The sequence below is a fragment of the Quercus lobata genome, chromosome 1, assembly GCF_001633185.2.
Source record: "Quercus lobata isolate SW786 chromosome 1, ValleyOak3.0 Primary Assembly, whole genome shotgun sequence".
NCBI lineage: Eukaryota > Viridiplantae > Streptophyta > Magnoliopsida > Fagales > Fagaceae > Quercus > Quercus lobata.
Window position 1 is genome coordinate 31,908,816 of NC_044904.1, and position 12,270 is coordinate 31,921,085.

General features: G+C 38.3%; 1 protein-coding gene across 1 annotated transcript; it reads right to left on the reverse strand.

Annotated features, from left to right (window-relative positions):
- Nucleotides 1-3,918: 3,918 nt before the first annotated feature.
- On the reverse strand, nt 3,919-4,359 carry LOC115952575 (RING-H2 finger protein ATL70-like). Its single transcript, XM_031069752.1, has one exon. The coding sequence runs from the start codon at nt 4,357-4,359 to the stop codon at nt 3,919-3,921; it is 441 nt and encodes a 146-aa protein (XP_030925612.1).
- Nucleotides 4,360-12,270: the final 7,911 nt, after the last annotated feature.

Consider the following 12,270-nt stretch of genomic DNA (forward strand, 5'->3'; position numbering starts at 1 on the left):
AGAAAGATAAAAGGGTCTCCGCACGAAAGTGATAGCCTCCTACTTGTCTTCTTATAGGAAGGGCAAAACGGAAGGCATTAAATTCGTCCAAATTTCCAAAAGAATCTGAAAACGAAGATGTGTCCGTTCCATTTCTCCGCCTCGTCAGACGAACCGTCGAATGTAAATGAGTCTCGTGAAGGGAAGTCATTAAAAGCGTGTTTTGAATAATCAAACGACGAGAACGCGTCAGGAGTAAAATCAAAAAACGCCTCGTAGATTAGTATATTTCTTGGACAGATGGAAAACCGTTAGCATTAATGAAAGGCTGAATTAAAGGAGCCATCATAAAAGTTCGGCATCACCAAAACCCCCCTTTCCAACCAAGAGGTTGGACAGCCGTGTTTTGAGGGGCTATTGTGGGGCCCAAATGATTTATGGGCCAGGCGCATCTACCCGGGGAGAATCCAAAGGCCCAAGCCGAGGAAGGCTATGGCCCAAACTCGACAAAATAGCCTATGGATACCGCCGAGGACAGCTCAGTCCTCGGCAGACCCAAAGTCCCCCCTGAAAGAGGGGTAAAAACGGTATAGGACTGAAACTTGGAAGAAAGATCTAAAATATCCAGGGAAAGCTGCCCTTACTGCCATTCAATGCTCTGAACCTGACAGAGCCGCATTCTTTGGCTTTTACAACCACCCCCAAAGACTTTGAATATGGGCTGATGGGACAAGTATCAATCTTGGAAAGGTTAACCCTATACGTGGACGAAGGACAATGAACGCAGGCAAATATAAAAGGAAAAATAAGTAACCTAAAGGAGGGGCGGGGGAAAAATGGCCAAAAACCAGAGCCTCCCAGCCCACCTCCAGGAGAAAGACTCTAGTGGTGAAGGAAAACTTAACCTTGTATGAATACCGCGAAAAACCCACCACCTGTCGATCAAGGCCTAGCCTTCCAAACCCACGCTCTACAAATGATATTGTTTGGACCTTTTTATGTGCGAACCCGACACCGTTAAGGTCCGCCACGAATCGCGTCCTTACACCCATGGTCCCCTTGACCTCCTAATCTTTTATATAAAGTATTTATACTTATTTTTATGTAATTTATAGTAAAAATTTGATATTAAAACTTAAAACTTAACATACTTTTACCTCCCTTGGCCCAAAGAGATCTAAAAAATTGGAAATGACCAACCAACCCACTCTTGAAAAAGAAAAAGAAAAAAAAAAAAAAAGAAAGAAAAACTTTTTAATTAGTAAATACTTAAACTCAAGTGGTGCAACCGTGTGTTTGTGTATATATACTACATACACACACATTGATAGTTGGGGGTTAGAGGATTCTAATTCTAGATGTCTTATTTGGAAATATCATAATGTGTTAGTTGAACTATAAAGCTCTTGGGGTGTTACCATATTAATGATTATATTTTCTTGACAAGAAAATGCTTAAAACTTAATTTGGAATTGAAAAATATATAATATAATTTTCTTTTCTTTATATTTTACCAATTTAAAGATCAATTTCAATTTAAAAAAAATAAAGAAAGTGGAGGTTAATTATGGTATGTTTGGGTGTTGATACAATTATTAGAACTTGAAAAAAATTAGGGCTTGTTTGGTTGAAAATTTTTAGTATCGTTATTCAGTTTTTAATATTGTGGAAATACGTGTTTAAGTGTTATAGAAATATGTATCAGAAGTATTATTGTTGTTTAAACATTGAAAATTGTTATTTAAACACTGATACCAAATAATCCCTCATGTTTTGAAAATCATCTTTTATTTTTTATTTTTATAGTTTTTGTGAGTAAAATATAATGTTGAGTAATTTTGATAAAGTTGAATGTAAAGTGTTATATTTGTGTCAAATTATTTATGCTTCTTTCATTTTTTTTTTCAAAGTTCTATATATATATATATATATATAATCTATTATATTTATTTATTTATTTTCCTTTATCATAATTTTTTTTTTGGTTCACAAGGTTGATTTTGTTAAATATCAAGCTCTGCCTCTCTCTCTTTCTCTCGAAATATCTAGAGTTTATCTCAATTACTCTCTCACCGGAATTTCCTAGAGACTTCCTTGACTAAATAAATTTCAGTCACAACTTTGTACAATATCTAGAAGCTTGGAGAAAGATAGTATTTTATTGTCATTAAAAAGATGAAGTTAGAATCTCCTTAACCGACATAGAACAAAGTATAAATATAGAAACGGTGCTCAGTTTGTGTGTGTCATAAAGCACCAAGTGAGACGTGTAAGGTGAAGTGTGTGACGTGAAGTGAAGCCCGTGAAGTGAAGAAAATAAAGTGAGGGTTAGTAGCTAGGCGTCTAGAGGTAAGGTGTTAGGTGTGTGCTAGTAGTGTATTCAAGGATAGTGTGTGTGAATGTAAAAGTGCCGTGTGCATTGGTGTAATAACAGTGATGCCGGTAAAGTTCTGTAATATAATGAGCCAAGCTTTAAATAAAAGTTTTTTGTTCAATATATTTTGGTATTAGAGTTTTCCCTAACTTAACAGATTTTTGTTCTTAAAATTAGGTGGTAGATAAGATATGATAATATAATTTTGTTTACATAAGAAAATCAGAGGTATTTGTCTAAATTTAAAGTCATGGACGAGATTGCTAAAGCTTTTTAGTGCAAATTGTGGTAGTCAAAGAATGCCGAGTTGCATTTTGATACATGATTAAGTTGAAATATATATTTTTAAATTAATAATATTGCATTTATTTATATGTAGTTAACAATGAATAAATGCTAATTTTATTTTCATGTATTTAATTAGTCTTAAAACATCGAATAATTCTCATTTTTAATTAAATGGTAAATTTTCTTTTTCATGCTTTGGCACCGTGGAAAAATTCATGGTTCCATCCTGATGAGACAACCATGATCCACCTTGTCTCTTCCCTGTTATCTGCAAATGAGGAATGGCATATTATAGGGATACATATCATTAATATAACCTGTTTTCTTTGGTCGAGGAATAAAATTAAAGTTGTGGGCTATATATAGATGCTTCACGTATTGCGTATACATTCAGTGGCAAAAGTATTTATTTCTTACCGACAAAAGTTTTGATTATATCTTAGATTATTACATATATATATCCTGGAAATTCAGCTCCTCTGTAGTGTTAGGAAGAATTTTCTGAAAGCCGTATGCCATTGCCAAAACAATAATTCCACAGACATTCTATAATTATCGAGGACTCAAAATGGTCAGTTAAAAAATAATGTAAATAGTAGGTTTAGATGAGAATAATTACAAACTTGTCACTCAATTTTTATTATCTCAATTTCATTAATGTCAAAATCACCATATTAGAAATAGAAAAATACATTGAACCTGTCTTTTTTAGTCTTGAAGAGGGAACCGAACGGGGACAAGATACTCCTAATCCAACCCCGGCCCCCTTCTCCCATTGCCATATATCCCTAATCATCTAGACACGGATATTATTGTTTTTATTTGTTATTAACAACTTGCTATATATACTATATATATACTGTAATTGTATCTTAACATTGAAAATTCTTGGAGGAGCTAAATTCCCAAGATACTATATGTAAGTTTTTATTGATGATAGGAAATTCAGATCAATGAAGCTTTTGCCACAGACCTTTCAAGGATGCCCGAACACTTTGGATTGCAGAGGGAAAAAAAAAAAAAACCATGAAAGCAAGGCCTAAAAACAAAAAACCATGAATAATGGAAAAGGATAAATAAAATCAAGTTAAACCACTAAGTATTTGTTCAATCGCTGTAATAGAAGCAGACATCAAATTCTTTCAAAAAAGAAATTAGACCGTTTTGCTTAGTACTACCAAGCAAAACACATCAAGTCTCATGAAAATAGAATATTCTAACTTGCATCTATGGTCAAATATTTTAGCATAACAGTGAAGTTATTATGTCTAAACCTGCTAGTTCTGATTTGCTGAAGCCGCAGCCTTAGCAGAACCACGGCAAAGTGGGCAGTGCGTATTTATAGTTAGCCACTTATCCACGCACTGCTTATGGAAGGTATGTTTGCACGCGTAAAGTTTCCTACACACATCTCCATCTTCAAAGTCCTCCAAGCAGATAGCACACAGATCAGGAACGTGGTGAGAAGGAACATGATGATCAGCTTGTGCTGTATTTTCGGGGAGTCCAAGTTCGATATCGTGTTGTTGGGTTCGAGGCTGAGTTTCATTAGTGTTACTACACTGTTTACGGCACAAGAATATTGCCAATAATACAAGAGCGGCGAATATTAATTCCATCTCGAACTTTGGGAGGGAATGATCATGACCATGATCATGAGCAGCAGGTGATGGTGGCGGTGGTGATGAAAGAAGAGGATGTGGAGGTGGGGAAAACATGTTAATTTTTTCTCTCTCAGTCTGATTCGGATAACAAGTGCAAGTTGGAAATTCTAGAACTCTGAGGAGCGTTTGGTAAGAGAGTTAGTAACATTATTGTTATTTTGTGAAAATACATATGGTGAAAAAGTATATAAAATTACCTCAATATTAGTCTTTTGACACAAAGTTGTGGTGTCTCCGAGTGTTGTAGGAACTACGAAGGCACTACGTATGAACGTGCGTGCATGCTTGGGCCCAGTCCAAAAAATTGTTTCCTATAACTTAATTGAAATCAGAAGTGGGCCAAATGGGCCACGAGCCCATAAAAGAAAAGAAAAGAAAAATTCTACCTCTCTCCGGTTCTCTCTCTTGCGTGTTTCTTTTATGTTGAGTTTGTTGTTCTATGTGAGTGGTATGATCGTAGATTTGTAAGTGAATTTAGGGTTTTGGGTTTGTACCAAAAGAATATCTCATATTTTGTCAAGAGTTTGTTGTTTTATTTTAATCTTCTTTTTCCTCTCTTTTTATTTCATTATGTTGGATTTCAGCTCATACTATATATTTCATGGGTTTTCTAGAATTTGTTTGAGATTTAGGGTTTTGGGTTGGTACTCTCTCTTGTTGTTATGATTGATTGCGCAAAGAGCTTCGATTATTTGTTACATGTAACCTTTGTTAGAGAATATCACAATTGAGTTCTTTTCTTTTTGATAAAAGGATCGTACCTTTATTAAGAAAAAGATAAAAATATTACATCTTAAATCAAAGCCGACTCAATTATAATATAGTTTTTCTCTATCCAAGCCAGTGGCGATGCCATGTTATGCTCAGGGTATTCCTAGCAACACCCTGACTTGAAATTTTTTTTTTTATATATAATAATTAAAATTTTTTTATTTGTTTACCCTTAAAAAAAAATAGGAACACTCTCAAATTAAAAAAAAAATTTATTTGTTTTACTTTCAAGCCAAAAAAAAAAAAAAAAAAGCCCAAAAAAAAACTATCTGAAAAAAAATATATATATATATATATATATTGTAATAGAGCAAAACAACGGATGGCAAACCCAACATCAAGCCTAATAGATTACAGAGGAAGCAAACCCACGGATTCTTAAAAAAAAAAAAAAAAAAAAAAAAAAAAAAACCAAACCCCAATATAGAGCAAATCACTAAATCAGAAACCTTAAATCAGTAAATTAGTACATTAGAAATCACTAAAGCTAAAGCAAACCTAAAAGCAGAGCAACAGAGCAACGCCTACCCTTAGAAGTTAGATCGGTCCAGTCGCAGTTGCAGTCCAGATTCTAGAGCATATCGTCGCCCCTTATCGGAGATCGGTCCGGTTGCAGTCCAGAGCACATCGTCACTCATCGGAGATCGCTCGCACATCGTCGGAGATCGGTCCAGTCCACAGCACATTGTTGCTGGGTTGCTCGCCCTTCATCGCAGATCGCAGATCACTCCGGTGCTCGATGCTCCCTCCTTCAAGGTATTTCTCTCTCTTTTTCTCTCTGACTCTCTCTCAATCTCTCATTGAAATGAAAAGTGAAAACTATGAAAATATGAAATGAAATTAATGAATGAGAGTCTAACTCTCTTTATTCTTTAAGAGTCTAACTCTCTCTCTTTTGAATTGTGAGTCTGTGATTGGCTCATTGGCTGGCCAAATCTTTAGCTTTATTAATAATTTTTTTTTGCCTGTTTTTTGACTTTTTGAATTTGGCTTTATCTTATCGTTGGTGTGTGTTGGTGAGATATTAATTGTCTTTTAGTGTAATGTGTATTGTGATTTGTGATTGTGAAATTTTTTGATTGGCAACTGGTTCTTGTGATTGGGGGCATCAGGCATCAGGCTTGTAATAAATAACTCTTTTTTAGACTTAGACTTAAGCTATAGGGCCTATATATTTTTGTGTTGCACAATTTATTGACTTTTTTTTTTTGTTAAGTAATAGTGTGATATTCCAAGTATCAAACAACCATAGTAATTAGTTGAACTAATTAATTTTGTTTGTTTGGGATATTAATTAACCAATAATTAATTAAGGAAATCAACTAATAAACAATTGTGGGGCCCGAAATCTGAGGTCCCAGCCCACTTTGTATTTAAAGCCCAAAGCCCAGGCCGAGGAGCCCTACTACTAAGAACGCACAATGAAAGCTCCTTGAAAGTCCAAGGATGTGGCCGAGGACGACTTTACGCCCAACATCTCACAAAAAAGCCTGAAGAAAAGGACAAATTCAGTACAAGAGCAGCATAAGGTAGAAGGCTGCCAACGCCTTAATGTGGAGCCCATCGCCTGACAAACCCATACTCATACCATGCTGTCCAGCTTTTCCCAACCACTTTGATGTGAGGATTGACAAGACGAGTAACCACCCCGCACAAGGAGAAACGGACACGTAGGTGAAGAATGGGAAGGAAGTACTAGTATAAAAGGGAAGCTCGTGGCATTGACAGGGGGTCTTTCAGGGGGGAACCAGAAAAAAGGGGGAGGACGAACTCATAAAAAAAGGAGGACGGTGAGGGCGAGACGCTCCTCGGACTAATTCCGAGGAGATAGATCCTTACACCACATTCGTGTAAGGCTTAGACATGCAGGTCAAATCCACCTTCAAATGGGCTCACATGAAAATCCTGACTATCCCGTTACCTAACGACCAAGGTCTAGCCTTTCCAAACCCACTCTCTTCAAATCATATTGTTCGGGGCTTTTACATACGAGCCCAAAGTCATCTTTGGGTCGTCAAAAATCGTATCCCTACAATTGGCGCCGTCTGTGGGAAGGCTTGCGCGTTGGCGCGGGTGGCGATGGAGTCAACTCTCTAGCAAGCAAGGGTTCGTGAGGTTTCCTACGTCTCCGGCGACATACAGCTATTGCTCCGACATAAACTTCTGGTAGGGGCTACGCCTTGCAGTGCCAAGGGCGCGGGCACCTCTAGGGGCTTCTGGCCTCAAGCCAACTCCCCCCGCCCTGGTATAGGGGCTTACGGTCGAAAAATAAAAAAAGTACATAAAAGAAATCTTGCAAGTTTTGGACAGAACCAAGGCCTTGTATGATCCTCGGACTCAAGGCTATGGGGAAACCAAGTACAAAAAAGAAAACTCTAAAGTTTTGGACAGAATCAAGGCCTTGTATGGTCCTTGGACTCAAGCCTATGGGGAAACCAAGTACAAAAAAGAAATCTTACAAGTTTTGGACAGAACCAAGGCCTTGTATGGTCCTCGGACTCAAGCCTATGGGGAAACCAAGTACAAAAAAGAAAATTCTAAAGTTTTGGACAGAACCAAGGCCTTGTATGGTCCTCAGACTCAAGCTTATGGGGAAACCAAGTACAAAAAAGAAATCTTACAAGTTTTGGACAGAACCAAGGCCTTGTATGGTTCTCGGACTCAAGCCTATGGGGAAACCAAGTACAAAAAAAAAAACTCTAAAGTTTTGGACAGAACCAAGGCCTTGTATGGTCCTCGGACTCAAGCCTATGGGGAAACCAAGTACAAAAAAAGAAGAATCTAAAGTTGGGACAGAACCAAGGCCTTGCATGGTCCTCGGACTCAAGCCTATGGGGAAACCAAGTACAAAAAGAAATCTTACAAGTTTTGGACAGAACCAAGGCCTTGCATGGTCCTCGGACTCAAGCCTATGGGGAAACCAAGTACAAAAAAGAAATCTTACAAGTTTTGGACAGAACCAAGGCCTTGCATGGTCCTCGGACTCAAGCCTATGGGGAAACCAAGTACAAAAAGAAATCAAGTACAAACCAAGGCCTTGTATGAAAGCCTATGGGGAAACCAAGTACAAAAAAGAATCTTACAAGTTTTGGACAGAACCAAGGCCTTGTATGGTCCTCGGACTCAAGCCTATGGGGAAACCAAGTACAAAAAAGAAAACTCTAAAGTTTTGACAGAACCAAGGCCTTGTATGGTCCTCGGACTCAAGCCTATGGGGAAACCAAGTACAGAAAAGAAATCTTACAAGTTTTGGACAGAACCAAGGCCTTGTATGGTCCTCGGACTCAAGCCTTATGGGGAAACCAAGTACAAAAAAGAAAACTCTAAAGTTTTGGACAGAACCAAGGCCTTGTATGGTCCTCGGACTCAAGCCTATGGGGAAACCAAGTACAAAAAGAAATCTTACAAGTTTTGGACAGAACCAAGGCCTTGTATGGTCCTCCTTGTATTGTATGGTCCTCGGACTCAAGCCTATGGGGAAACCAAGTACAAAAAAGAAATCTTACAAGTTTTGGACAGAACCAAGGCCTTGTATGGTCCTCGGACTCAAGCCTATGGGGAAACCAAGTACAAAAAAGAAAACTCTAAAGTTTTGGACAGAACCAAGGCCTTATATGGTCCTCGGACTCAAACCTATGGGGAAACCAAGTACAAAAAAGAAATCTTACAAGTTTTGGACAGAACCACGGCCTTGTATGGTCCTCGGACTCAAGCCTATGGGGAAACCAAGTACAAAAAAGAAATCTTACAAGTTGTGGACAGAACCAAGGCCTTATATGGTCCTCGGAATCAAGCCTATGGGGAAACCAAGTACTTGAAAGAAAAACTATGTTACATGAATCTTAAAATCCATCCGAGAAGAACTCCCCGTTAACAGTTGGGTTAATCCCTATACTAAACGGATTCCCTAGTCTACCCTCGGATCCTCAGTACCAAAGGGATTAATGCAACATAGAGCAATATGTTACCAAAAACACGATTGAAGTCCCTCACTGCTCGGCTACCCTCTCGGATGAATTATTTAGAAGTTTATCGTTCTTAGACATTTGTTTAGCATGCATCGCACAGCGCTCGGCCATTATTCCGGTTAGTTCCAAGAGTTTAATTTATTGAGAATTTCCATCGTTATACTTAATAGTGTCCATAGGTTTAAACTAGTAGGAATCTGTATTAAGGAATTTTTTTGCTCCGAGTATCATTAAAGGCAAGCTTATATTTAACATTCATGCACAAAGTAGATGTTGCAGGAAAGAAAAGTATTTAGAAATAAATAAACTCATTTTTTATTAAGACAAAGGAATAGTACAGTATACAATGAAAAGCTGAAACAAGCTTACATTACAACTAACTACGTAAGTAAAAAGAAAAAATACAAGGGAGTAAAGATAACGCCGAAGGAGAAGCACAGAGGAGAGGTTGGCTGCTGTGCCAAGACGTTGAGTAAGGGAACCATTCCGCAATACTTTTACATGCCCATAACTCAGGTAGCCAAAGAACCCAACGTGGGGCCTGCACCGTCGAAGAAAAGGTGCAGAGAGCACTTGGCTTCGGGTTAGCGCCGCTGAAGAAAAGGTGCAGGGAACCCAACTTGAGGCCTGTACTATTGAAGAAAAGGTGCAGGGAGCCGGAAGTTGAGGAGCCCCCGCAAAAATTTGCCTGCTACAAGGCAGACGGCGCTGATGGCGGAAATTCCTTCTTCTGACATACCAAAAATCTGGCATGACCAGAACCTGCTTCGGATTTTGACTAAAAGAGGGAGGAATACCATCTTCCTCCTGTCAAAACGGGGGACTGGCTTGAATCTGTGCCATCCTTGCTCGTACCATATCACCTTGAGAATTCGGTGCCTCTGAAGCGCGCGAAGACCTTTCATCCCCATCCACGCTTCAAACACCTTATTTTGAGGCAAAAGGGCACCAGAAATGGAGATCGCGGATATGGAAGAAGTATGATTCTGAAGGGAACAGGAGAGTTCATGTGTAAGGGGAGTGACCCCTACCCTATTTATACACAGAAGCGAACCGGTGGCATTTAATTCATGCAAGTTTCCAAGGAATGCTACGGACAAAGCCAACTCGGCTTAATTTCCAACCTCACCCTTAGCCGTAGGATCTGAAGATCCTCATGAAGGCGCGCCTCGAGTATCGAAATGTCAAAGGACCCCGCGTGAGCAAAAAATAAAGGAGTGGCCCTTATCTTGACACGCCTTCCATGTAAGTGAAAAAATACAAATAATAATGGAGTACTGGATTTGAGCGAGCCACAATGTGGGCCTAATGTCACCAAAACCCTCCTCCCCGCCTAAAAAGCCAGGCAGCAGGATTTTGAGGGGCTATTGTGGGGCCCGAAATCTAAGGTCCCAGCCCACTTTGTATTTAAAGCTCAAAGCCCAGGCCGAGGAGCCCTACTGCTAAGAACGCACAATGAAAGCTCCTTGAAAGTCCAAGGATGTGGCCGAGGACGACTTTACGCCCAACATCTCACAAAAAAGCCTGAAGAAAAGGACAAATTCAGTACAAGAGCAGCATAAGGTAGAAGGCTGCCAACGCCTTAATGTGGAGCCCATCGCCTGACAAACCCATACTCATACCATGCTGTCCAGCTTTTCCCAACCACTTTGATGTGAGGATTGACAAGATGAGTAACCACCCCGCACAAGGAGAAACGGACACGTAGGTGAAGAATGGGAAGGAAGTACTAGTATAAAAGGGAAGCTTGTGGCATTGACAGGGGGTCTTTTAGGGGGGAACCAGAAAAAAAGGGGAGGACGAACTCATAAAAAAAGGAGGACGGTGAGGGCGAGACGCTCCTCGGACTAATTCCGAGGAGATAGATCCTCACACCACATCCGTGTAAGGCTTAGACATGCAGGTCAAATCCACCTTCAAATGGGCTCACATGAAAATCCTGACTATCCCGTTACCTAACGACCAAGGTCTAGCCTTTCCAAACCCACTCTCTTCAAATCATATTGTTCGGGCCTTTTACATACGAGTCCAAAGTCATCTTTGGGTCGTCAAAAATCGTGTCCCTACAACAATAATTAATAATTTAATTAACCAATACATTATAAAAGACAAACAAATTAAATTATGTTAGGCTAAACAAAAATTAATAATTTTATAATTAATGAAACAACAATATAACAAATTATAGTTTATAAAAAAAAAAAAAAAAATTAATGAAAGAACTAAACAACAATACATTTGGGAAAAATTATACTTCTTAAGGAACATCTTGGGAAAAATTCTTGAAGTCGCCACTGATCCAAGCTATATAACCAACAACATTCTTAAAGCAATCACACCAGGCTTTGCAAAATACAAAAAGTAGTCAATTTTACACATTTTTCTTCAAAAACATCCCATATCAATCCTAAATCACTGTAAATTTACATTTTTGTTATAGTAACCGTGTAAATATACGGTTGTTGTAGCTTTGCATCTTAATATTTTATTAATTTCACAATTTCGCTCCTTTTTTCTCTTTCTTATTCATCTGCAAAACCAACTTAGACTTTTGCTTTCCCTCATCTTCTTCTTCCTCTAATACACATAAACACACCCACACAGATAAACCAACACAGGGACATAAACACACCCACATAGACAAACCAAAAGAGAGAGAGAGAAAACATTGTTGTGAACTTGATACACTTGTGGATTGGAGCTGGTAGCAGAGATTAGTGCTTGTGGGTCGAGGGGAATGAGTTTTGATGCTTATGGATTAGTGTTGGTGACGAAGATCAATGCTTATGGGTCAATGGAGATTGATGCTTGTGGACTAGTGCTTGTGGTGGAGATTGGTGCTTGTGGTGGAGGGGTAATCTGACCATGAGAGAGAGTGTGTGTGGAAGGCTCTAGAGAGAGAGAGAGAGAGAGAGAGAGAGATTAATCTGAGAGTTTAGAGGATAAAATAAAAGTAAAGAGATAGAAAAATAAGGATAAAAGAAAAAAGATAATATAATAATAAAAAATTAAAGAAATATTATTATTTAAATAAAATATATTATAAAATAGATTAATTGATGTGGGTGTTTTTGAAAAGTGGTTGTGTAAAATAGAAAAAATAGGTTTTAATGCTAAAATAAATAGAAAATTTTACAAAGACCGATGCTAATGCTTTTAGAGTGACAAACTAAAAAAGGGGCAAAAGAAAAAAAGAAAAAAGAAAAACAAATAATATGAGTTTTTG

Coding starts and splice junctions, on each gene's coding strand:
- LOC115952575 (XM_031069752.1), bottom strand. CDS start 4,359: ATGTTTTCCCCACCTCCACATCCTCTTCTTTCATCACCACCGCCACCA.